Below are 26,753 nucleotides of genomic sequence, written 5' to 3' on the forward strand. Positions count from 1 at the left end.
ATGGGTGGGTGTTTGTGTACCAAATCCTAGTTTAAGTTTATAACTGGCCACTGTAAAACAAAGTTTGAAAGCAAATATCCAAACTGATATTAAGATATTCATCACTGGCCATTTTCACTCATCATTCTGAAGATATCGACAAAGCAACTCTTGGTGACAATGGAATATTTTCTAATTTGCCAAAACTAACACTGACTAGTAGTCTTTCCCTCCTTTTATTTATTTTTTTAATTTTTAATTTGATTTGCCTCACTTACAGCGCCATCTAGTGTATTACGAGGGGAAGCACTTCATGGAATTTAGGCAGTCCCGAAGTTACTTTCTCATAGCCAAGATGACACTCATATAGAATTCAGTCCAAACCAAATTTGCAAAATATAAATATTAAACAGGCATGGGCCATGTTTCTAAAGTATGAATTCTCAGGCTGGCGTTGTGGCATAGCAGGTTAGGCTACCAGCTGCGACAACGCTATCCTTTGGGGTCATTTGGGGAGTGAACCAGCAGATGGAAGGTCTCAATATCTCTCCTCAACCCCTCACTCGCCCTCTCCCCCTCCCCTTCCCTCTCCATTATTTTTTCAAATAAATAGTTTTTAAATAAAAAAGAAAATAAATATAATAAATATACAAATTCTGAAGCTCTTGCTTGGGGTTTAGGTTCAGAATTTTAGACGTCAAGAAGCTGCCTGGAGAGCCTGGGTCTCCGGACCCTCAGGATCCGAAGAGCTAAGGGATCTGCTCCAAAGCCTGCAAGTATCTAGGAACAGAACCCTGGCTCCTGGGCCAACTCTTCAGTCTCCTTCAACAACTCCCTCTCTTCATTCTCCACTCCCACCCTTCCACATTCACTCTAGATCAGAGAGAAGTCACTATTTTAATTTGCCAAAAACTGTGTGCCACATTAGCCAAAAACATATTAGTGTGGTTACTGCCAATCTTCATTAGCTGACCTGACATAGTAACAAATGATATCTCTCAAAATTTCTCAGGTCTAATATCTCACCGTATTAGTGACCATTTGGAAGCAATTATCAGCTAATTTCCTGCTGCACCGAGTAGTGTATATCATAGGAGATTCTGCATGTTAATTGCTGAATAGTCACAAAACTGCAGAAAATAAACCTAACCCAGCCCACATGCATGAAAGCTCTTTGAAAAAACAAGGGTTGGAATGCACCTTAAGGGTTTTAGAAACTATCTACATTTTAAGAGACTACCCTTGACACTGACTTTCCCCATTTCTAATGATTTCCATATCTCTCCATAGTTAGAGGATCTAATTGCAGTGTCTCGTAATCACATGGGTCAAAGCAATGGAAGAGAGAGAGACAGCAAGAGTGAGAGCAAATATTTGTCCTCTATGTCTATGGTCTCTCCTTATAAAACCATCATGGGATTCATCATAGAAGCCCCACCCTACCAACTTAATCCGTTCTCAACCACCCCACCCTTAATTGGAATAGGTTACGACACTGAATCCATGCCTTTAAGATTTTGGAGATAAATGATTCAACACAACCACCTTTATAGGAAACCCAAACCTGTATCCAAACCATAGTAAAACTCAAAGGAGTTCCAGCCAGGTCTTCAATGTGGACGGCAGGGGCAAGGTACATGGGCCATCTTCGGCTGCTTTCCAAGGCGCATTAACAGACAGCTAGATTGGAAGAGGAATAGCTGGGACAAAAACAGATGCTCCCATATGGGATGCTGGCATCACATGCAATAGTTAACCCAGGAGCCACAACATCAGCCCTGCAAATTCTTTTTAGAATCCTTGTAGTTGTTTAAATAATGAACCATTAACCCAGTGAGCACAAGTGATCAGGATGGGGAGGGATGGGAAACTCCAGTGTGGGGGGTGGAGGGACATCCGGATGCTAAATAAATTTGAGAAGTGTTGTCTGTATTCTTCAAAAATACAAGCAGCTTAACAAAGAGGCTTGTGCAGTTTTGAGAACATTCCTGGAGAAGGACAGCTGTTCCCACTCCAATCAAAAGTCTGTTCATGGCCTTCATGAGTAGAATCACATAGTTTGCCAAAGAGCACTGATCTCTAAGACAGATGAGATTAAAGGATGGTTCAGTCCGTTAGAATTCTGTTTGGTGATCAGACCACTTCAAAACTGGTTTTCTACCATGCCAGTCATGAGGCTGCTGGCACTTGGGGTCACCAGCCCTTGGAAAAATAGTGTCCCTTTTACTTTAAGACAAGTTTGGTGGAAATGTAGAATTTAGTGAGAGTAGAAAAGAGATAGAGATAAGAAGCTACTACTCAAACACATAGGTGAAAAATATGTGAGATGGGCTTCAGATACCTGAAACACAGAATGTGGTCTTAAAAACTTGTTAATTAAAGGAGTAAAGTTCGCCAGATATACAACATCTTTCTGCCCATGTAATTCAAATTAGCATTGAAAATGATCTTCTGAATTAAAAAACTATGAATGAGACACCCACAAATGGTCAATTTCAACTGTAAGAAAACCGGTGCCCCTACAATGGACACAATTAGATGCTCAATTAATTTCTGTCTACCAAAGAAAGGAGGCTCCGAAGTGAACATCTAACCGAGGGGTCTCATTTGCCTGTTTCAATAATCGGGCTGTTTTCTTCTTCCTTCATTTCCTTGGTGGGCTATTGTGCCACAAGAATGCTTCCATTATCAGATTCAAAATTGAATCCTATGATACTGTAGCCTGAGGAAAAGGAAGCATTGAATATCATTCCCAGTTTTAGGCCCAGAAGATACTTAGGAAATGTCACTGTATATACACCACATGCAACATTAGTGCTTTTAATTTCCTTTTTACGGGTGCAATGGAGATTAATTTGCATGCGCTCGTTTCAATTTCTGTAATAAGATCTGATTTTTGCATTAAGCTTTCCATCTCAAAAACAAACAGTTAAAAAGGACACATCTCTTCTTTCAAATGTTTTTATTATAGTTCTATTTTACAGTCCCTGCATCTAATATTCACTTAAAACCTTCAAAATATACATATATACCCGTAGGTTCTAATTTGTTATTTTGTTTGTTGCCTGATTCTCTATGGATTCTCCCAAAAAACTTCTTGAATTTCAAATGCTACACAACCTGACAAAAAATGAGAACTATCAAAAAACAGTGACTACATATCCAGGAAGAATACTTATCATATTAAAAAGAGGGGTCAAGCCGGCGCCGTGGCTCAATAGGCTAATCCTCCACCTTGCGGCGCCGGCACACCGGGTTCTAGTCCCGGTTGGGGCGCCGGATTCTGTCCCGGTTGCCCCTCTTCCAGGCCAGCTCTCTGCTATGGCCAGGGAGTGCAGTGGAGGATGGCCCAGGTGCTTGGGCCCTGCACCCCATGGGAGACCAGGAAAAGCACCTGGCTCCTGGCTCCTGCCAGGATCAGCGCGGTGCGCCGGCTGCAGCGGCGGCCATTGGAGGGTGAACCAACGGCAAAGGAAGACCTTTCTCTCTCTGTCTCTCTCTCTCTGTCCACTCTGCCTGTCAAAAAAAAAAAAAAAAAAAAAAAAAAAGAGGGGTCAAAATTTGTCAACTATGCTCAGGAACACAGGGACAAGTGCTAGATAAAAAGGGGTGTTAGTTTTAAATAATAAATAGAATTCGCAAGATATATTTCGATTTCAGACCAGGCTGTACAGCCCAATAAACACAGTACACATGAACAACCAGTTATTAAAGCACTGAAAAACCTTAGAATAGGAATCTTTGTCTTTATGTTACCAAAACTCATGCTTGCACACTATGAACCCTGGCAAAACAACTCCACAATGAAGGGTGGCAGAGGAGCCGGTCTGGTACCCATGGCATCCTCCCAGTTGAAAGCAGAGGGCTAAACCCCCTTTCAAACAGGAGCAGGGGAATGATGGGGTCTGGCTCAGGCTCTAGGACTAACGTTCAGGTCATCTGAGAGAAGAGAAGGAGCATCCCTTCCGTCAAGAAGAATGGCTCCGTGGCCCACTGTCTCCCACGATGGGATGGGATGGGATAGGGCAGGTCGGGGCAGGTCGGGGCGGGGCGGGGCAGGGCAGCGGACACCGGCCACGGGGCCGACTTGTGCCCTCAGGCGCTGATCCGGTGCACGGCACACCACACCACGGAGGCCCCTCCACGGAGGGGAGGCCCCAATGCCTTGGCTTCTATCCAAGGCTGCGACTCCAGGGGGGCCTGGGCTGTTGAGTTTCGGGGCGGGTTCCCGTCCCGGAGCCTCTCACTCTTCGGGGACTTGGCGCGCGTTTCCCCGACCACCCAGAGCCCCTTGCCGCATCTCCAAGGGGGAACCACAGAACTGCTGGAGCAGGACCCTGGGCAGGCTCGGCCTTCACGGTGGTCCCGACTTGGACTTGGAGGCCAATGGATCAATCAGGAGCGAGGAGGGCCTGGGGCAGTGGGCGGGGCAGCGCAGGGCCGGATGCCCTGGGCGTCCATCAGGGCGTGGCCCACCGGCGCCCGCAGGGGGTGGAGCCTAGGGCTAGTTAAGGCCAGGGTCTGCAGCCAGAGCGCTGGAGCCAGCAGGCACAGCGCACCACCTGCACCCGCGGCCCTGCCACCCGAGGGCCCAGGAGCAGGCCAGCCCAGTGGCGCTCAGCAAGACCCCGGCGCCCCGCAGCCAGCCAGCCAGCCGCTGCCCCGAGCCGGGCCACCCACAGCCATGGAGGCAGAATGGCCGCTGCAAGAGGTCAGGCGGCTGCACGCACGCCTGGCCGCCAGCACCAAGCCCCGGAAGCTCCACAAGTATCTCAGGAGACTCTTGGCCCTGCCCATGACCGCCGACCTGCTGGCGCAGACCCGCGTGCGCAAGACCGTGAAGGCCTTGCGAAGATACGAGATGGTGGGCAGCGTGGCCAGGGACCTGGCGGCCCAGTGGAAGCAGCTGGCTCGCGCGCAGCCAAGCCCTGGGCGGGCCCAGCAAGACTCGCCACCCAGCCACTCGCGCAAGCGGCCCTGGGCTGCTCTTGACGACGAGGACGACGACGACGAGGACGACGAGGTCGAGGACGACGAGGAGGACGAGGACGAGGACAACGAGGAGGAGGAGGACGACGAGGAGGAGGAGGAGGAGGAGCACGAGGAGGAGGAGGAGGAGCACGAGGAGCAAGCAGACCGAGGCGCCCCAGAACCCGGCACGGCCGTCGGCAGCCAGCCCGCCAAGCCTGCCCACGCACACAAAAGGCCCAGGAGGCTCTCCGAGCTCGAGCCGCGCACACGCGCGTCTCCTTGGCGCCCGCGCCAAGCCTTGCCGCGCTCTGGCCGCCCAGCCCAGGAGTCGGCGGACACTTCCACTTGGCACGAGGAGGACCCGGACCCTGCCCCTGCCCCTGCCGCGGGCCTCCGCCAGCCTGCAGAGGGACCCGCGAGGGCCCCGCACCACGGCGCCAGCCCCCTGCCGGAAGAACACTGGGAAGAAGCCCAGGGCAAAGCGGCGCGGAGCCAAGGCCAGACCCACAAGTCGACCCCCAGGGAGAACGGCCCGCTGAGGGCCAAGGCAGGGGAGGCGCCTCCCGCCTCCCTCGGCCAGCTCTCCTCCCGGGAGGAACACGGCGCCAAGGGGAACCCCCCAGCCTCGGGGGGCCCGGCGGAGCAGGCCACAGGGCGGCCCCGCACTCCACTTTGGTCCCTCCCGCAGCTGGCTGCAGACGAGCTCGGCAAGGCCAAGCGCAAAGACCCGCGGGCAAGCCGGGCAGAAAAGACCCGGCAGCACCCCCAGAGCTGCCAGCTCCGAAGCGGGCCAGAAGACCCGCGGCCCGGGCTCCAAGACAACTCCAGCCACGTCGAGGCCGCACACGCCCACCTGGCAGCTCCTGCTTTGGCCAGCGCGGCCGGAGGCCTCCTCCCGCAGGCTGAGGCGCAACCCAGCGGCGGCGGCGGGCAGGAGCCACCGCACCAGCCCACCATGTCCTTTGAAGCATACATGACCTACGACCAACTGGAGAAGCAACAGAGCAAGGCGGGGAGACCTTGGGCCGCCGCCCTCCGAGGGAAAGGACCTCAGCGAGCAGAGCCCCCAAGCCGCGGTGCAGGAGCCGACTGGCTGCAGAAATGCCCTGAGGTGACCCACAGCCAGCAAGGGAAGCTGCAGCCGGCTGGGGCCCATGCGGCCGAGCTGCAAGACTCGGCCCCTGCCGCCGCGCCCAGCACCCACGCCAGGGATGGTCCCTCTCACCCACTGCCTTCCTGCCCACCCAGGACAAAAGCGCCCTCTGCCGCCCAGCAGGAGGAAGACGCTGCATTTTCGGGTCCCAGATTCCAGACCAAGATGCGAGTCGATGCAGGTGCCAGGCACGCAACCCGAGGGATGACGGAGAGCCCAATGTGCATCGCGGGACTGGAACCCATCGCGTCCCCCTCTGCTGGCAGAGGAGTCCCTCCTCACAGCCTCCCGGGACCTCTGCTGGAGCTGCACACGCCTGAAGAGCTGCAGCGTGTAGAGAGAGACAACCCCGAACTCCTGCAAGAAACGGATCCCTTATGGAAAAGGCACTGTCAGCGAGACTTCAAGGGGGAGAAACCGGCGGGGCAGGAGTCGTGGCGGCAGATGTACCTGCGCCTTCAGAGCGCCCGAGAGCGGCGCCTGCAAGCGCTCACGGCCGCCATCCGATCTACACACGCCAGCAAGCCCAAAGGCCGGCAGGCCAAGATGATCCGTTTCCACGGGATGCCCGGGCCTGCTGGGGATGCTCCCGGGAGGCAGGACGCGCTGCACACAGCAGGAGCCAGTGCCCCGCGTGCCCCGGGCCCCGCAGGAAGCGACCGGGCTCCTTCCTGCAGCAGCACCCAGCACAGCGACAGCAGCCTCTCTCCCCCTCCAGCGGACAGGCCAGCCCAGCCGGGCCCAAGCAAGAGACTTGCTCCCTGGGCGCCTGGGGGCACCACCAGAAAGCAGGCACCGCCTGGGGGCAGCACCAGAAAGCAGGCGCCCAAGAAAATCGCCCCTCTCATGGCTAAAAGCATCCGAGACTACAAGGCACTCTCCCGCAGGTGAACCCAGGACTCAGCGTGGACACAGAGTACGGCGAGTGGGGGAAGTCAAGGCAGTGTGCGTGGGGCCAGGAAACTCCCAAGAGAAACCACTTTCCGTCAGTCAGTCGGTCAGTCAGTCAGTCGCTCTGGGGGAACAGTGGGTGGGCTCGGAATCCTGCCAAGTTCCAAGCCTCTCCTGGGATCCTGCCTGCCTGCGGGACACTTGGATTCGGAGGGTGGCATGCCTTAGATTCCCCGAGGTGATTGGGATCAACTGGCCTCGAGTTATTCACTGGGTGCTTTGTACAGCATGCAATGGTTGGAGTGAATGCGTATTCCTGGATTGGACATGGATGGACTAATAAAGACGTAAAGCACTCAACCTGGACCTCTGTGTGTGTTTCTGTGTGTGCGTTTCTGTGTATCTCACTCTGTGTGTGTTTCTGTGTGTGTGTGTGTCTGTGTGTGTGTGTGATTTCTCCTGAGAGTAGATTTGTCCTTCTTCTTGGAAACAAACCCAGTCTCTCGAGCCCTGGCTGCTCCACTTTCGATGTGGATCCCTGCTAAAGACCTGGAAAAAGCTGCGGAGGGTGGCCCAAGGGTTTGGGTCCCTGCAGCCACATGGCACATCTGGAGGAAGTGCCCGGCTCCAGGCTTCAGCCTGCTCCAGGGCTAGCCACTGCAGCCAACGGGGGAGTGAACGACCAGAAGGAAGACCACTGGGTCTCTCCCCCTACCTGAACTCGGACGTCCAAACAAATAAGGAAATTCTGAAGAAAGAAAGAAAGAAAGAAAGAAAGAAAGAAAGAAAGAAAGAAAGAAAGAAAGAAAGAAAGAAAGAAAGAAAGAAAGAAATTAAATACAGAGAGAGAGAGAGAGAGAGAGAGAGAGGTGGAGGGTGAGTGGGGGGAAGGGAAGGAGAAGGCAGGAAGGCAGGAAGAAAAGAAAAAGTGTCCTGTATCTCTCTCCAGGGCAAGTGGCATTTTTCTGGTTCTGTCTCCTGATGACCCCTCCTGTTCCTCTTCTCTTGGTGCACCTGTGCTCCTGGAGCTCCTGAGGCATCTTTAGGCTCGCCTCTTGTCAAGGTCTTGTCTCCTACTCTCATCTTCTCGGGCATTTCCGGATCGCTGGATTTCCACTGTCCCAGTGTGGTGGGTCACCTGCTCCTGTTTCTTAGCACTTTCTCATCGGAGGCCAAGCTTGGCAAGAGCTGCATTAGACTGTTTTCTGGGATGGGTGTCGTGTTTTCGGGACACACATTCTGGCACAGGGGGTTAAGCTGCCGCTCGAGAGGCTGGGATCCCATCTCCAAGCCCCTGTCCAATCCCCGTTGCTCTGCTTGCGACCCAGCTTCCTACAGTGACGCCCGGGAAAGCGGCAGGACGTGGCCCAAGTCTTTGGCTTCCTGCCGCGCAGGGCGAGAGACTCCCAGGGAGTTTCTGGCTCCCGGCTGCCGTCCGCACCTGCCCTGGCCATTCTGGTTGCTCGCTGGGACCAGCCGGTGGAAGACCTCTGTCTTCTCTGTCACCGTCTGTCTGAGAAAGACAAGAAGCCTTGCCCAGAAGAACGAGGTGGGTGGTTTGCTGAAGCTGAGGGTTGGCTTCGCTCCACGTCAGCTGCACCCACTCCCAGCTTCTTCTCAGCTCCGGGAGAGAAGGGGGCATGGCGAGCGCCTTTCTTCTCGGGCGCGCTTTGCATGCCCTGAAGGCGCAGCCTTGCCGAGATCTCTGCTGAGGGCTCTGCTCTTCCATCCGCTTCCTCCACTCAGCCGGGCCCGAAGGAACCGGCCCCCCACGCCACGTGAGCGGAACACGGGCGGCTGTGCCGCTCGCGAGCTCGGGGCTCCCAGGTACCGGGTCGTGCTCGGCTTTGCGCCGGCACTTGACGCGCCTGCGCTTAGGATCAGCAACCCCCACGGAGGAATCCTAGAGCTCTTGCCTCCCACAGCCCCTTCCGCTTGTCTGCTCTGCCTTCTCCGTCCCTTGGGAAGGGCTTGGACCATCTCTGGGTTCCAGTGGGATGCCAATGCCTCGGGCAGCAGCTGAACTCGCCGCCCCAGTTCTCTGGCCCTTCCTTGCCCAACTTCACCACCTGAATCTCCCCCACCCCCACCCCGGTTCCCAACTCTGTCATCAGCAGCATCAGCAGCAGCAGCAGCAACATCGTAGGCTCCTCTCAGGTTCAGCCCCGTCCGTGTCCCACCCCCCAGTGGAGCGCCTTCTCTCATGATGACAAGTTCCAAGTCTATCCATCAGCCCGTAGGGGAAAACAGTGGATCCCGACATGTAGTGCCGTGTTCTGCTTCGCCCAGCGGGGGAGCCGGTCTGGTACCCATGGCATCCTCCCAGTTGAAAGCAGAGGGCTAAACCCCCTTTCAAATAGGAGCAGGGGAATGATGGGGTCTGGCTCAGGCTCTAGGACTAACGTTCAGGTCATCTGAGAGACAAGAAGTATGGCTCCGTGGCCCACTGTCTCCCACGATGGGATGGGATAGGGCAGGTCGGGGCAGGGCGGGGCGGGGCGGGGCGGGGCGGCGGACACCGGCCACGGGGCCGACTTGTGCCCTCAGGCGCTGAGCCGGTGCACGGCACACCACAGCACGGAGGCCCCTCCACGGAGGGGAGGCCCCAATGCCTTGGCTTCTATCCAAGGCTGCGACTCCAGGGGGGCCTGGGCTGTTGAGTTTCGGGGCGGGTTCCCGTCACGGAGCCTCTCACTCTTCGGGGACTTGGCGCGCGTTTCCCCGACCACCCAGAGCCCCTTGCCGCATCTCCAAGGGGGAACCACAGAACTGCTGGAGCAGGACCCTGGGCAGGCTCGGCCTTCACGGTGGTCCCGACTTGGACTTGGAGGCCAATGGATCAATCAGGAGCGAGGAGGGCCTGGGGCAGTGGGCGGGGCAGCGCAGGGCCGGATGCCCTGGGCGTCCATCAGGGCGTGGCCCACCGGCGCCCGCAGGGGGTGGAGCCTAGGGCTAGTTAAGGCCAGGGTCTGCAGCCAGAGCGCTGGAGCCAGCAGGCACAGCGCACCACCTGCACCCGCGGCCCTGCCACCCGAGGGCCCAGGAGCAGGCCAGCCCAGCGGCGCTCAGCAAGACCCCGGCGCCCCGCAGCCAGCCAGCCGCTGCCCCGAGCCGGGCCACCCACAGCCATGGAGGCAGAATGGCCGCTGCAAGAGGTCAGGCGGCTGCACGCACGCCTGGCCGCCAGCACCAAGCCCCGGAAGCTCCACAAGTATCTCAGGAGACTCTCGGCCCTGCCCATGACCGCCGACCTGCTGGCGCAGACCCGCGTGCGCAAGACCGTGAAGGCCTTGCGAAGATACGAGATGGTGGGCAGCGTGGCCAGGGACCTGGCGGCCTAGTGGAAGAAGCTGGCTCGCGCGCAGCCAAGCCCTGGGCGGGCCCAGCAAGACTCGCCACCCAGCCACTCGCGCAAGCGGCCCTGGGCTGCTCTTGACGACGACGACGAGGACGACGAGGTCGAGGACGACGAGGAGGACGAGGACGAGGACAACAACGAGGAGGAGGAGGACGAGGAGGAGGAGGACGACGAGGAGGAGAACGAGGAGGAGGAGGAGGAGCACGAGGAGGAGGAGGAGGAGCAAGCAGACCGAGGCGCCCCAGAACCCGGCACGGCCGTCGGCAGCCAGCCCGCCAAGCCTGCCCACGCACACAAAAGGCCCAGGAGGCTCTCCGAGCTCGAGCCGCGGACACTCGCGTCTCCTTGGCGCCCGCGCCAAGCCTTGCCGCGCTCTGGCCGCCCAGCCCAGGAGTCGGCGGACACTTCCACTTGGCACGAGGAGGACCCGGACCCTGCCCCTGCCCCTGCCGCGGGCCTCCGCCAGCCTGCAGAGGGACCCGCGAGGGCCCCGCACCGCGGCGCCAGCCCCCTGCCGGAAGAACACTGGGAAGAAGCCCAGGGCAAAGCGGCGCGGAGCCAAGGCCAGACCCACAAGTCGACCCCCAGGGAGAACGGCCCGCTGAGGGCCAAGGCAGGGGAGGCGCCTCCCGCCTCCCTCGGCCAGCTCTCCTCCCGGGAGGAACACGGCGCCAAGGGGAACCCCCCAGCCTCGGGGGGCCCGGCGGAGCAGGCCACAGGGCGGCCCCGCACTCCACTTTGGTCCCTCCCGCAGCTGGCTGCAGACGAGCTCGGCAAGGCCAAGCGCAAAGACCCGCGGGCAAGCCGGGCAGAAAAGACCCGGCAGCACCCCCAGAGCTGCCAGCTCCGAAGCGGGCCAGAAGACCCGCGGCCCGGGCTCCAAGACAACTCCAGCCACGTCGAGGCCGCACACGCCCACCTGGCAGCTCCTGCTTTGGCCAGCGCGTCCGCAGGCCTCCTCCCGCAGGCTGAGGCGCAACCCAGCGACGGCGGCGGGCAGGAGCCACCGCACCAGCCCACCATGTCCTTTGAAGCATACATGACCTACGACCAACTGGAGAAGCAACAGAGCAAGGCGGGGAGACCTTGGGCCGCCGCCCTCCGAGGGAAAGGACCTCAGCGAGCAGAGCCCCCAAGCCGCGGTGCAGGAGCCGACTGGCTGCAGAAATGCCCTGAGGTGACCCACAGCCAGCAAGGGAAGCTGCAGCCGGCTGGGGCCCATGCGGCCGAGCTGCAAGACTCGGCCCCTGCCGCCGCGCCCAGCACCCACGCCAGGGATGGTCCCTCTCACCCACTGCCTTCCTGCCCACCCAGGACAAAAGCGCCCTCTGCCGCCCAGCAGGAGGAAGACGCTGCATTTTCGGGTCCCAGATTCCAGACCAAGATGCGAGTCTATGCAGGTGCCAGGCACGCAACCCGAGGGATGACGGAGAGCCCAATGTGCATCGCGGGACTGGAACCCATCGCGTCCCCCTCTGCTGGCAGAGGAGTCCCTCCTCACAGCCTCCCGGGACCTCTGCTGGAGCAGCACACGCCTGAAGAGCTGCAGCGTGTAGAGAGAGACAACCCCGAACTCCTGCAAGAAACGGATCCCTTATGGAAAAGGCACTGTCAGCGAGACTTCAAGGGGGAGAAACCGGCGGGGCAGGAGTCGTGGCGGCAGATGTACCTGCGCCTTCAGAGCGCCCGAGAGCGGCGCCTGCAAGCGCTCACGGCCGCCATCCGATCTACACACGCCAGCAAGCCCAAAGGCCGGCAGGCCAAGATGATCCGTTTCCACGGGATGCCCGGGCCTGCTGGGGATGCTCCCGGGAGGCAGGACGCGCTGCACACAGGAGGAGCCAGTGCCCCGCGTGCCCCGGGCCCCGCAGGAAGCGACCGGGCTCCTTCCTGCAGCAGCACCCAGCACAGCGACAGCAGCCTCTCTCCCCCTCCAGCGGACAGGCCAGCCCAGCCGGGCCCAAGCAAGAGACTTGCTCCCTGGGCGCCTGGGGGCACCACCAGAAAGCAGGCACTGCCCGGGGGCAGCACCAGAAAGCAGGCGCCCAAGAAAATCGCCCCTCTCATGGCTAAAAGCATCTGAGACTACAAGGCACTCTCCCGCAGGTGAACCCAGGACTCAGCGTGGACACAGAGTACGGCGAGTGGGGGGAGTCAAGGCAGTGTGCGTGGGGCCAGGAAACTCCCAAGAGAAACCACTTTCCGTCCGTCAGTCAGTCAGTCAGTCAGTCGCTCTGGGGGAACAGTGGGTGGGCTCGGAATCCTGCCAAGTTCAAAGCCTCTCCTGGGATCCTGCCTGCCTGCGGGACACTTGGATTCGGAGGGTGGTATGCCTTAGATTCCCCGAGGTGATTGGGATCAACTGGCCTCGAGTTATTCACTGGTTGCTTTGTACAGCATGCAATGGTTGGAGTGAATGCGTATTCCTGGATTGGACATGGATGGACTAATAAAGACGTAAAGCACTCAACCTGGACCTCTGTGTGTGTTTCTGTGTGTGCGTTTCTGTGTATCTCACTCTGTGTGTGTGTGTGTGTGTCTGTGTGTGTGTGTGATTTCTCCTGAGAGTAGATTTGTCCTTCTCCTTCTTGGAAACAACCCCGGTCTCTCGAGCCCTGGCTGCTCCACTTTCGATGTGGATCCCTGCTAAAGACCTGGAAAAAGCTGCGGAGGGTGGCCCAAGGCCCTGCAGCCACATGGCACATCTGGAGGAAGTGCCCGGCTCCAGGCTTCAGCCTGCTCCAGGGCTAGCCACTGCAGCCAACGGGGGAGTGAACGACCAGAAGGAAGACCACTGGGTCTCTCCCCCTACCTGAACTCGGACGGCCAAATAAGGAAATTCTGAAGAAAGAAAGAAAGAAAGAAAGAAAGAAAGAAAGAAAGAAAGAAAGAAAGAAAGAAAGAAAGAAAGAAAGAAAGAAAGAAAGAAATTAAGTAGAGAGAGAGAGAGAGAGAGAGAGGTGGAGGGGGAGTGGGGGGAAGGGAAGGAGAAGGCAGGAAGGCAGGAAGAAAAGAAAAAGTGTCCTGTATCTCTCTGCAGGGCAAGTGGCATTTTTCTGGTTCTGTCTCCTGATGACCCCTCCTGTTCCTCTTCTCTTGGTGCACCTGTGCTCCTGGAGCTCCTGAGGCATCTTTAGGCTCGCCTCTTGTCAAGGTCTTGTCTCCTACTCTCATCTTCTCGGGCATTTCCGGATCGCTGGATTTCCACTGTCCCAGTGTGGTGGGTCACCTGCTCCTGTTTCTTAGCACTTTCTCATCGGAGGCCAAGCTTGGCAAGAGCTGCATTAGACTGTTTTCTGGGATGGGTGTCGTGTTTTCGGGACACACATTCTGGCACAGGGGGTTAAGCTGCCGCTCGAGAGGCTGGGATCCCATCTCCAAGCCCCTGTCCAATCCCCGTTGCTCTGCTTGCGACCCAGCTTCCTACAGTGACGCCCGGGAAAGCGGCAGGACGTGGCCCAAGTCTTTGGCTTCCTGCCGCGCAGGGCGAGAGACTCCCAGGGAGTTTCTGGCTCCCGGCTGCCGTCCGCACCTGCCCTGGCCATTCTGGTTGCTCGCTGGGACCAGCCGGTGGAAGACCTCTGTCTTCTCTGTCACCGTCTGTCTGAGAAAGACAAGAAGCCTTGCCCAGAAGAACGAGGTGGGTGGTTTGCTGAAGCTGAGGGTTGGCTTCGCTCCACGTCAGCTGCACCCACTCCCAGCTTCTTCTCAGCTCCGGGAGAGAAGGGGGCATGGCGAGCGCCTTTCTTCTCGGGCGCGCTTTGCATGCCCTGAAGGCGCAGCCTTGCCGAGATCTCTGCTGAGGGCTCTGCTCTTCCATCCGCTTCCTCCACTCAGCCGGGCCCGAAGGAACCGGCCCCCCACGCCACGTGAGCGGAACACGGGCGGCTGTGCCGCTCGCGAGCTCGGGGCTCCCAGGTACCGGGTCCTGCTCGGCTTTGCGCCGGCACTAGACGCGCCTGCGCTTAGGATCAGCAACCCCCACGGAGGAATCCTAGAGCTCTTGCCTCCCACAGCCCCTTCCGCTTGTCTGCTCTGCCTTCTCCGTCCCTTGGGAAGGGCTTGGACCATCTCTGGGTTCCAATGGGATGCCAATGCCTCGGGCAGCAGCTGAACTCGCCGCCCCAGTTCTCTGGCCCTTCCTTGCCCAGCTTCACCACCTGAATCTCCCCCACCCCACCCCGGTTCCCAACTCTGTCATCAGCAGCATCAGCAGCAGCAGCAGCAGCATCGTAGGCTCCTCTCAGGTTCAGCCCCGTCCGTGTCCCACCCCCCAGTGGAGCGCCTTCTCTCATGATGACAAGTTCCAAGTCTATCCATCAGCCCGTAGGGGAAAACAGTGGATCCCGACATGTAGTGCCGTGTTCTGCTTCGCCCAGCGGGGGAGCCGGTCTGGTACCCATGGCATCCTCCCAGTTGAAAGCAGAGGGCTAAACCCCCTTTCAAATAGGAGCAGGGGAATGATGGGGTCTGGCTCAGGCTCTAGGACTAACGTTCAGGTCATCTGAGAGACAAGAAGAATGGCTCCGTGGCCCACTGTCTCCCACGATGGGATGGGATAGGGCAGGTCGGGGCAGGGCGGGGCGGGGCGGGGCGGGGCGGCGGACACTGGCCACGGGGCCGACTTGTGCCCTCAGGCGCTGAGCCGGTGCACGGCACACCACAGCACGGAGGCCCCTCCACGGAGGGGAGGCCCCAATGCCTTGGCTTCTATCCAAGGCTGCGACTCCAGGGGGGCCTGGGCTGTTGAGTTTCGGGGCGGGTTCCCGTCACGGAGCCTCTCACTCTTCGGGGACTTGGCGCGCGTTTCCCCGACCACCCAGAGCCCCTTGCCGCATCTCCAAGGGGGAACCACAGAACTGCTGGAGCAGGACCCTGGGCAGGCTCGGCCTTCACGCCTTCACGGTGGTCCCGACTTGGACTTGGAGGCCAATGGATCAATCAGGAGCGAGGAGGGCCTGGGGCAGTGGGCGGGGCAGCGCAGGGCCGGATGCCCTGGGCGTCAATCAGGGCGTGGCCCACCGGCGCCCGCAGGGGGTGGAGCCTAGGGCTAGTTAAGGCCAGGGTCTGCAGCCAGAGCGCTGGAGCCAGCAGGCACAGCGCACCACCTGCACCCGCGGCCCTGCCACCCGAGGGCCCAGGAGCAGGCCAGCCCAGCGGCGCTCAGCAAGACCCCGGCGCCCCGCAGCCAGCCAGCCAGCCGCTGCCCCGAGCCGGGCCACCCACAGCCATGGAGGCAGAATGGCCGCTGCAAGAGGTCAGGCGGCTGCACGCACGCCTGGCCGCCAGCACCAAGCCCCGGAAGCTCCACAAGTATCTCAGGAGACTCTCGGTCCTGCTCATGACCGCCGACCTGCTGGCGCAGACCCGCGTGCGCAAGACCGTGAAGGCCTTGCGAAGATACGAGATGGTGGGCAGCATGGCCAGGGACCTGGCGGCCCAGTGGAAGCAGCTGGCTCGCGCGCAGCCAAGCCCTGGGCGGGCCCAGCAAGACTCGCCACCCAGCCACTCGCCCAAGCGGCCCTGGGCTGCTCTTGACGACGAGGACGACGACGACGAGGACGACGAGGTCGAGGACGACGAGGACGACGAGGACGAGGACAACAACGACGAGGAGGAGGACGAGGACGACGAAGACGAGGAGGAGGAGGAGGAGCAAGCAGACCGAGGCGCCCCAGAACCCGGCACGGCCGTCGGCAGCCAGCCCGCCAAGCCTGCCCACGCACACAAAAGGCCCAGGAGGCTCTCCGAGCTCGAGCCGCGGACACTCGCGTCTCCTTGGCGCCCGCGCCAAGCCTTGCCGCGCTCTGGCCGCCCAGCCCAGGAGTCGGCGGACACTTCCACTTGGCACGAGGAGGACCCGGACCCTGCCCCTGCCCCTGCCGCGGGCCTCCGCCAGCCTGCAGAGGGACCCGCGAGGGCCCCGCACCGCGGCGCCAGCCCCCTGCCGGAAGAACACTGGGAAGAAGCCCAGGGCAAAGCGGCGCGGAGCCAAGGCCAGACCCACAAGTCGACCCCCAGGGAGAACGGCCCGCTGAGGGCCAAGGCAGGGGAGGCGCCTCCCGCCTCCCTCGGCCAGCTCTCCTCCCGGGAGGAACACGGCGCCAAGGGGAACCCCCCAGCCTCGGGGGGCCCGGCGGAGCAGGCCACAGGGCGGCCCCGCACTCCACTTTGGTCCCTCCCGCAGCTGGCTGCAGACGAGCTCGGCAAGGCCAAGCGCAAAGACCCGCGGGCAAGCCGGGCAGAAAAGACCCGGCAGCACCCCCAGAGCTGCCAGCTCCGAAGCGGGCCAGAAGACCCGCGGCCCGGGCTCCAAGACAACTCCAGCCACGTCGAGGCCGCACACGCCCACCTGGCAGCTCCTGCTTTGGCCAGCGCGGCCGGAGGCCTCCTCCCGCAGGCTGAGGCGCAACCCAGCGGCGGCGGCGGGCAGGAGCCACCGCACCAGCCCACCATGTCCTTTGAAGCATACATGACCTACGACCAACTGGAGAAGCAACAGAGCAAGGCGGGGAGACCTTGGGCCGCCGCCCTCCGAGGGAAAGGACCTCAGCGAGCAGAGCCCCCAAGCCGCGGTGCAGGTGCCGACTGGCTGCAGAAATGCCCTGAGGTGACCCACAGCCAGCAAGGAAAGCTGCAGCCAGCTGGGGCCCATGCGGCCGAGCTGCAAGACTCGGCCCCTGCCGCCGCGCCCAGCACCCACGCCAGGGATGGTCCCTCTCACCCACTGCCTTCCTGCCCACCCAGGACAAAAGCGCCCTCTGCCGCCCAGCAGGAGGAAGACGCTGCATTTTCGGGTCCCAGATTCCAGACCAAGATGCGAGTCTATGCAGGTGCCAGGCACGCAACCCGAGGGATGACGGAGAGCCCAATGTGCATCGCGGGACTGGAACCCATCGCGTCCCCCTCTGCTGGCAGAGGAGTCCCTCCTCACAGCCTCCCGGGACCTCTGCTGGAGCAGCACACGCCTGAAGAGCTGCAGCGTGTAGAGAGAGACAACCCCGAACTCCTGCAAGAAACGGATCCCTTATGGAAAAGGCACTGTCAGCGAGACTTCAAGGGGGAGAAACCGGCGGGGCAGGAGTCGTGGCGGCAGATGTACCTGCGCCTTCAGAGCGCCCGAGAGCGGCGCCTGCAAGCGCTCACGGCCGCCATCCGATCTACACACGCCAGCAAGCCCAAAGGCCGGCAGGCCAAGATGATCCGTTTCCACGGGATGCCCGGGCCTGCTGGGGATGCTCCCGGGAGGCAGGACGCGCTGCACACAGGAGGAGCCAGTGCCCCGCGTGCCCCGGGCCCCGCAGGAAGCGACCGGGCTCCTTCCTGCAGCAGCACCCAGCACAGCGACAGCAGCCTCTCTCCCCCTCCAGCGGACAGGCCAGCCCAGCCGGGCCCAAGCAAGAGACTTGCTCCCTGGGCGCCTGGGGGCACCACCAGAAAGCAGGCACTGCCCGGGGGCAGCACCAGAAAGCAGGCGCCCAAGAAAATCGCCCCTCTCATGGCTAAAAGCATCTGAGACTACAAGGCACTCTCCCGCAGGTGAACCCAGGACTCAGCGTGGACACAGAGTACGGCGAGTGGGGGGAGTCAAGGCAGTGTGCGTGGGGCCAGGAAACTCCCAAGAGAAACCACTTTCCGTCCGTCAGTCAGTCAGTCAGTCAGTCGCTCTGGGGGAACAGTGGGTGGGCTCGGAATCCTGCCAAGTTCAAAGCCTCTCCTGGGATCCTGCCTGCCTGCGGGACACTTGGATTCGGAGGGTGGTATGCCTTAGATTCCCCGAGGTGATTGGGATCAACTGGCCTCGAGTTATTCACTGGTTGCTTTGTACAGCATGCAATGGTTGGAGTGAATGCGTATTCCTGGATTGGACATGGATGGACTAATAAAGACGTAAAGCACTCAACCTGGACCTCTGTGTGTGTTTCTGTGTGTGCGTTTCTGTGTATCTCACTCTGTGTGTGTGTGTGTGTGTGTGTGTCTGTGTGTGTGTGTGATTTCTCCTGAGAGTAGATTTGTCCTTCTCCTTCTTGGAAACAACCCCGGTCTCTCGAGTCCTGGCTGCTCCACTTTCGATGTGGATCCCTGCCAAAGACCTGGAAAAAGCTGCGGAGGGTGGCCCAAGGGTTTGGGTTCCTGCAGCCACATGGCACATCTGGAGGAAGTGCCCGGCTCCAGGCTTCAGCCTGCTCCAGGGCTAGCCACTGCAGCCAACGGGGGAGTGAACGACCAGAAGGAAGACCACTGGGTCTCTCCCCCTACCTGAACTCGGACGGCCAAACAAATAAGGAAATTCGGAAGGAAGGAAGGAAGGAAGGAAGGAAGGAAGGAAGGAAGGAAGGAAGGAGAAAGAAAGAAAGAAAGAAAGAAAAGAGAGAGAGAGAGAGAGTGAGAGAGAGAGAGAGAGAGAGAGAGAGAGAGAGAGAGGTGGAGTGGAGGGAAGGGAAGGAGAAGGCAGGAAGGCAGGAAGAAAAGAAAAAGTGTCCTGTATCTCTCTCCAGGGCAAGTGGCATTTTTCTGGTTCTGTCTCCTGATGACCCCTCCTGTTCCTCTTCTCTTGGTGCACCTGTGCTCCTGGAGCTCCTGAGGCATCTTTAGGCTCGCCTCTTGTCAAGGTCTTGTCTCCTACTCTCATCTTCTCGGGCATTTCCGGATCGCTGGATTTCCACTGTCCCAGTGTGGTGGGTCACCTGCTCCTGTTTCTTAGCACTTTCTCATCGGAGGCCAAGCTTGGCAAGAGCTGGATTAGACTGTTTTCTGGGATGGGTGTCGTGTTTTCGGGACACACATTCTGGCACAGGGGGTTAAGCTGCCGCTCGAGAGGCTGGGATCCCATCTCCAAGCCCCTGTCCAATCCCCGTTGCTCTGCTTGCGACCCAGCTTCCTACAGTGACGCCCGGGAAAGCGGCAGGACGTGGCCCAAGTCTTTGGCTTCCTGCCGCGCAGGGCGAGAGACTCCCAGGGAGTTTCTGGCTCCCGGCTGCCGTCCGCACCTGCCCTGGCCATTCTGGTTGCTCGCTGGGACCAGCCGGTGGAAGACCTCTGTCTTCTCTGTCACCGTCTGTCTGAGAAAGACAAGAAGCCTTGCCCAGAAGAACGAGGTGGGTGGTTTGCTGAAGCTGAGGGTTGGCTTCGCTCCACGTCAGCTGCACCCACTCCCAGCTTCTTCTCAGCTCCGGGAGAGAAGGGGGCATGGCGAGCAGCCTTTCTTCTCGGGCTCGCTTTGCATGCCCTGAAGGCGCAGCCTTGCCGAGATCTCTGCTGAGGGCTCTGCTCTGCCATCCGCTTCCTCCACTCAGCCGGGCCCGAAGGAACCGGCCCCCCACGCCACGTGAGCGGAACACGGGCGGCTGTGCCGCTCGCGAGCTCGGGGCTCCCAGGCACCGGGTCGTGCTCGGCTTTGCGCCGGCACTTGACGCGCCTGCGCTTAGGATCAGCAACCCCCACGCAGGAATCCTAGAGCTCTTGCCTCCCACAGCCCCTTCCGCTTGTCTGCTCTGCCTTCTCCGTCCCTTGGGAAGGGCTTGGACCATCTCTGGGTTCCAATGGGATGCCAATGCCTCGGGCAGCAGCTGAACTCGCCGCCCCAGTTCTCTGGCCCTTCCTTGCCCAACTTCACCACCTGAATCTCCCCCACCCCCACCCCGGTTCCCAACTCTGTCATCATCAGCATCAGCAGCAGCAGCAGCAGCAGCAACATCGTAGGCTCCTCTCAGGTTCAGCCCCGTCCGTGTCCCACCCCCCAGTGGAGCGCCTTCTCTCATGATGACAAGTTCCAAGTCTATCCATCAGCCCGTAGGGGAAAACAGTGGATCCCGACATGTAGTGCCGTGTTCTGCTTCGCCCAGCGGGGGAGCCGGTCTGGTACCCATGGCATCCTCCCAGTTGAAAGCAGAGGGCTAAACCCCCTTTCAAACAGGAGCAGGGGAATGATGGGGTCTGGCTCAGGCTCTAGGACTAACGTTCAGGTCATCTGAGAGAAGAGAAGGAGCATCCCTTCCGTCAAGAAGAATGGCTCCGTGGCCCACTGTCTCCCACGATGGGATGGGATGGGATAGGGCAGGTCCTGGCAGGGCGGGGCGGGGCGGGGCGGGGCGGCGGACACCGGCCACGGGGCCGACTTGTGCCCTCAGGCGCTGAGCCGGTGCACGGCACACCACACCACGGAAGCCCCTCCACGGAGGGGAGGCCCCAATGCCTTGGCTTCTATCCAAGGCTGCGACTCCAGGGGGGCCTGGGCTGTTGAGTTTCGGGGCGGGTTCCCGTCAGGGAGCCTCTCACTCTTCGGGGACTTGGCGCGCGTTTCCCCGACCACCCAGAGCCCCTTGCCGCATCTCCAAGGGGGAACCACAGAACTGCTGGAGCAGGACCCTGGGCAGGCTCGGCCTTCACGGTGGTCCCAACTTCGACTTGGAGGCCAATGGATCAATCAGGAGCGAGGAGGGCCTGGGGCAGTGGGCGGGGCAGCGCAGGGCCGGATGCCCTGGGCGTCAATCAGGGCGTGGCCCACCGGCGCCCGCAGGGGGTGGAGCCTAGGGCTAGTTAAGGCCAGGGTCTGCAGCCAGAGCGCTGGAGCCAGCAGGCACAGCGCACCACCTGCACCCGCGGCCCTGCCACCCGAGGGCCCAGGAGCAGGCCAGCCCAGCGGCGCTCAGCAAGACCCCGGCGCCCCGCAGCCAGCCAGCCGCTGCCCCGAGCTGGGCCACCCACAGCCATGGAGGCAGAATGGCCGCTGCAAGAGGTCAGGCGGCTGCACGCACGCCTGGCCGCCAGCACCAAGCCCCGGAAGCTCCACAAGTATCTCAGGAGACTCTCGGCCCTGCCCATGACCGCCGACCTGCTGGCGCAGACCCGCGTGCGCAAGACCGTGAAGGCCTTGCGAAGATACGAGATGGTGGGCAGCGTGGCCAGGGACCTGGCGGCCCAGTGGAAGAAGCTGGCTCGTGCTCGCGCGCAGCCAAGCCCTGGGCGGGCCCAGCAAGACTCGCCACCCAGCCACTCGCGCAAGCGGCCCTGGGCTGCTCTTGACGACGACGACGAGGACGACGAGGTCGACGACGACGAGGAGGACGAGGACGAGGACAACGAGGAGGAGGAGGACGAGGACGAGGAGGAGGAGGAGAACGAGGAGGAGGAGGAGGACGACGACGACGACGAGGAGGAGAAGGAGGAGCACGAGGAGGAGGAGGAGGAGCAAGCAGACCGAGGCGCCCCAGAACCCGGCACGGCCGTCGGCAGCCAGCCCGCCAAGCCTGCCCACGCACACAAAAGGCCCAGGAGGCTCTCCGAGCTCGAGCCGCGGACACTCGTGTCTCCTTGGCGCCCGCGCCAAGCCTTGCCGCGCTCTGGCCGCCCAGCCCAGGAGTCGGCGGACACTTCCACTTGGCACGAGGAGGACCCGGACCCTGCCCCTGCCCGTGCCGCGGGCCTCCGCCAGCCTGCAGAGGGACCCGCGAGGGCCCCGCACCACGGCGCCAGCCCCCTGCCGGAAGAACACTGGGAAGAAGCCCAGGGCAAAGCGGCGCGGAGCCAAGGCCAGACCCACAAGTCGACCCCCAGGGAGAACGGCCCGCTGAGGGCCAAGGCAGGGGAGGCGCCTCCCGCCTCCCTCGGCCAGCTCTCCTCCCGCGAGGAACACGGCGCCAAGGGGAACCCCCCAGCCTCGGGGGGCCCGGCGGAGCAGGCCACAGGGCGCCCCCGCACTCCACTTTGGTCCCTCCCGCAGCTGGCTGCAGACGAGCTCGGCAAGGCCAAGCGCAAAGACCCGCGGGCAAGCCGGGCAGAAAAGACCCGGCAGCACCCCCAGAGCTGCCAGCTCCGAAGCGGGCCAGAAGACCCGCGGCCCGGGCTCCAAGACAACTCCAGCCACGTCGAGGCCGCACACGCCCACCTGGCAGCTCCTGCTTTGGCCAGCGCGTCCGCAGGCCTCCTCCCGCAGGCTGAGGCGCAACCCAGCGACGGCGGCGGGCAGGAGCCACCGCACCAGCCCACCATGTCCTTTGAAGCATACATGACCTACGACCAACTGGAGAAGCAACAGAGCAAGGCGGGGAGACCTTGGGCCGCCGCCCTCCGAGGGAAAGGACCTCAGCGAGCAGAGCCCCCAAGCCGCGGTGCAGGAGCCGACTGGCTGCAGAAATGCCCTGAGGTGACCCACAGCCAGCAAGGGAAGCTGCAGCCGGCTGGGGCCCATGCGGCCGAGCTGCAAGACTCGGCCCCTGCCGCCGCGCCCAGCACCCACGCCAGGGATGGTCCCTCTCACCCACTGCCTTCCTGCCCACCCAGGACAAAAGCGCCCTCTGCCGCCCAGCAGGAGGAAGACGCTGCATTTTCGGGTCCCAGATTCCAGACCAAGATGCAAGTCGATGCAGGTGCCAGGCACGCAACCCGAGGGATGACGGAGAGCCCAGTGTGCATCGCGGGACTGGAACCCATCGCGTCCCCCTCTGCTGGCAGAGGAGTCCCTCCTCACAGCCTCCCGGGACCTCTGCTGGAGCAGCACACGCCTGAAGAGCTGCAGCGTGTAGAGAGAGACAACCCCGAACTCCTGCAAGAAACGGATCCCTTATGGAAAAGGCACTGTCAGCGAGACTTCAAGGGGGAGAAACCGGCGGGGCAGGAGTCGTGGCGGCAGATGTACCTGCGCCTTCAGAGCGCCCGAGAGCGGCGCCTGCAAGCGCTCACGGCCGCCATCCGATCTACACACGCCAGCAAGCCCAAAGGCCGGCAGGCCAAGATGATCCGTTTCCACGGGATGCCCGGGCCTGCTGGGGATGCTCCCGGGAGGCAGGACGCGCTGCACACAGGAGGAGCCACTGCCCCGCGTGCCCCGGGCCCCGCAGGAAGCGACCGGGCTCCTTCCTGCAGCAGCACCCAGCACAGCGACAGCAGCCTCTCTCCCCCTCCAGCGGACAGGCCAGCCCAGCCGGGCCCAAGCAAGAGACTTGCTCCCTGGGCGCCTGGGGGCACCACCAGAAAGCAGGCACTGCCCGGGGGCAGCACCAGAAAGCAGGCGCCCAAGAAAATCGCCCCTCTCATGGCTAAAAGCATCTGAGACTACAAGGCACTCTCCCGCAGGTGAACCCAGGACTCAGCGTGGACACAGAGTACGGCGAGTGGGGGGAGTCAAGGCAGTGTGCGTGGGGCCAGGAAACTCCCAAGAGAAACCACTTTCCGTCCGTCAGTCAGTCAGTCAGTCAGTCGCTCTGGGGGAACAGTGGGTGGGCTCGGAATCCTGCCAAGTTCAAAGCCTCTCCTGGGATCCTGCCTGCCTGCGGGACACTTGGATTCGGAGGGTGGTATGCCTTAGATTCCCCGAGGTGATTGGGATCAACTGGCCTCGAGTTATTCACTGGTTGCTTTGTACAGCATGCAATGGTTGGAGTGAATGCGTATTCCTGGATTGGACATGGATGGACTAATAAAGACGTAAAGCACTCAACCTGGACCTCTGTGTGTGTTTCTGTGTGTGCGTTTCTGTGTATCTCACTCTGTGTGTGTGTGTGTGTGTGTGTGTGTGTGTGTCTGTGTGTGTGTGTGATTTCTCCTGAGAGTAGATTTGTCCTTCTTCTTCTTGGAAACAACCCCGGTCTCTCGAGTCCTGACTGCTCCACTTTCGATGTGGATCCCTGCTAAAGACCTGGAAAAAGCTGCGGAGGGTGGCCCAAGGGTTTGGGTCCCTGCAGCCACATGGCACATCTGGAGGAAGTGCCCGGCTCCAGGCTTCAGCCTGCTCCAGGGCTAGCCACTGCAGCCAACGGGGGAGTGAACGACCAGAAGGAAGACCACTGGGTCTCTCCCCCTACCTGAACTCGGACGTCCAAACAAATAAGGAAATTCTGAAGAAAGAAAGAAAGAAAGAAAGAAAGAAAGAAAGAAAGAAAGAAAGAAAGAAAGAAAGAAAGAAAGAAATTAAGTAGAGAGAGAGAGAGAGAGAGAGAGGTGGAGGGGGAGTGGGGGGAAGGGAAGGAGAAGGCAGGAAGGCAGGAAGAAAAGAAAAAGTGTCCTGTATCTCTCTGCAGGGCAAGTTGCATTTTTCTGGTTCTGTCTGCTGATGACCCCTCCTGTTCCTCTTCTCTTGGTGCACCTGTGCTCCTGGAGCTCCTGAGGCATCTTTAGGCTCGCCTCTTGTCAAGGTCTTGTCTCCTACTCTCATCTTCTCGGGCATTTCCGGATCGCTGGATTTCCACTGTCCCAGTGTGGTGGGTCACCTGCTCCTGTTTCTTAGCACTTTCTCATCGGAGGCCAAGCTTGGCAAGAGCTGCATTAGACTGTTTTCTGGGATGGGTGTCGTGTTTTCGGGACACACATTCTGGCACAGGGGGTTAAGCTGCCGCTCGAGAGGCTGGGATCCCATCTCCAAGCCCCTGTCCAATCCCCGTTGCTCTGCTTGCGACCCAGCTTCCTACAGTGACGCCCGGGAAAGCGGCAGGACGTGGCCCAAGTCTTTGGCTTCCTGCCGCGCAGGGCGAGAGACTCCCAGGGAGTTTCTGGCTCCCGGCTGCCGTCCGCACCTGCCCTGGCCATTCTGGTTGCTCGCTGGGACCAGCCGGTGGAAGACCTCTGTCTTCTCTGTCACCGTCTGTCTGAGAAAGACAAGAAGCCTTGCCCAGAAGAACGAGGTGGGTGGTTTGCTGAAGCTGAGGGTTGGCTTCGCTCCACGTCAGCTGCACCCACTCCCAGCTTCTTCTCAGCTCCGGGAGAGAAGGGGGCATGGCGAGCGCCTTTCTTCTCGGGCGCGCTTTGCATGCCCTGAAGGCGCAGCCTTGCCGAGATCTCTGCTGAGGGCTCTGCTCTTCCATCCGCTTCCTCCACTCAGCCGGGTCCGAAGGAACCGGCCCCCCACGCCACGGGAGCGGAACACGGGCGGCTGTGCCGCTCGCGAGCTCGGGGCTCCCAGGTACCGGGTCCTGCTCGGCTTTGCGCCGGCACTTGACGCGGCTGCGCTTAGGATCAGCAACCCCCACGGAGGAATCCTAGAGCTCTTGCCTCCCACAGCCCCTTCCGCTTGTCTGCTCTGCCTTCTCCGTCCCTTGGGAAGGGCTTGGACCATCTCTGGGTTCCAATGGGATGCCAATGCCTCGGGCAGCAGCTGAACTCGCCGCCCCAGTTCTCTGGCCCTTCCTTGCCCAGCTTCACCACCTGAATCTCCCCCACCCCCACCCCGGTTCCCAACTCTGTCATCAGCAGCAGCAGCAGCAGCAGCAGCAGCAGCAGCAGCATCGTAGGCTCCTCTCAGGTTCAGCCCCGTCCGTGTCCCACCCCCCAGTGGAGCGCCTTCTCTCATGATGACAAGTTCCAAGTCTATCCATCAGCCCGTAGGGGAAAACAGTGGATCCCGACATGTAGTGCCGTGTTCTTCTTCGCCCAGCGGGGGAGCCGGTCTGGTACCCATGGCATCCTCCCAGTTGAAAGCAGAGGGCTAAACCCCCTTTCAAACAGGAGCAGGGGAATGATGGGGTCTGGCTCAGGCTCTAGGACTAACGTTCAGGTCATCTGAGAGAAGAGAAGGAGCATCCCTTCCGTCAAGAAGAATGGCTCCGTGGCCCACTGTCTCCCACGATGGGATGGGATGGGATAGGGCAGGTCGGGGCAGGGCGGGGCGGGGCGGGGCGGGGCGGCGGACACCGGCCACGGGGCCGACTTGTGCCCTCAGGCGCTGATCCGGTGCACGGCACACCACACCACGGAGGCCCCTCCACGGAGGGGAGGCCCCAATGCCTTGGCTTCTATCCAAGGCTGCGACTCCAGGGGGGCCTGGGCTGTTGAGTTTCGGGGCGGGTTCCTGTCAGGGAGCCTCTCACTCTTCGGGGACTTGGCGCGCGTTTCCCCGACCACCCAGAGCCCCTTGCCGCATCTCCAAGGGGGAACCACAGAACTGCTGGAGCAGGACCCTGGGCAGGCTCGGCCTTCACGGTGGTCCCGACTTGGACTTGGAGGCCAATGGATCAATCAGGAGCGAGGAGGGCCTGGGGCAGTGGGCGGGGCAGCGCAGGGCCGGATGCCCTGGGCGTCAATCAGGGCGTGGCCCACCGGCGCCCGCAGGGGGTGGAGCCTAGGGCTAGTTAAGGCCAGGGTCTGCAGCCAGAGCGCTGGAGCCAGCAGGCACAGCGCACCACCTGCACCCGCGGCCCTGCCACCCGAGGGCCCAGGAGCAGGCCAGCCCAGTGGCGCTCAGCAAGACCCCGGCGCCCCGCAGCCAGCCAGCCGCTGCCCCGAGCCGGGCCACCCACAGCCATGGAGGCAGAATGGCCGCTGCGAGAGGTCAGGCGGCTGCACGCACGCCTGGCCGCCAGCACCAAGCCCCGGAAGCTCCACAAGTATCTCAGGAGACTCTCGGCCCTGCCCATGACCGCCGACCTGCTGGCGCAGACCCGCGTGCGCAAGACCGTGAAGGCCTTGCGA

General features: G+C 61.0%; 2 protein-coding genes across 25 annotated transcripts in view; one reads left to right on the top strand and one right to left on the bottom strand.

Moving 5' to 3' along the window:
• Window positions 1-26,753, bottom strand: part of KATNAL2 (katanin catalytic subunit A1 like 2) — a 119,172-nt gene that overhangs the window by 70,689 nt on the left and 21,730 nt on the right. The window lies entirely within an intron of this gene.
• On the top strand, window positions 9,974-12,810 carry LOC149123730 (elongin-A-like). Its single transcript, XM_089305838.1, is given in 2 exon segments — window positions 9,974-10,302; window positions 10,504-12,810. Coding segments are annotated over 2 exon segments (2,139 nt in total). The 5' UTR covers window positions 9,974-10,122; the 3' UTR covers window positions 12,463-12,810.

This window comes from Oryctolagus cuniculus, chromosome 10, assembly GCF_051225735.1.
Source record: "Oryctolagus cuniculus isolate XC-2025 breed Fujian yellow rabbit chromosome 10, ASM5122573v1, whole genome shotgun sequence".
In the NCBI taxonomy this organism is placed as follows: domain Eukaryota; kingdom Metazoa; phylum Chordata; class Mammalia; order Lagomorpha; family Leporidae; genus Oryctolagus; species Oryctolagus cuniculus.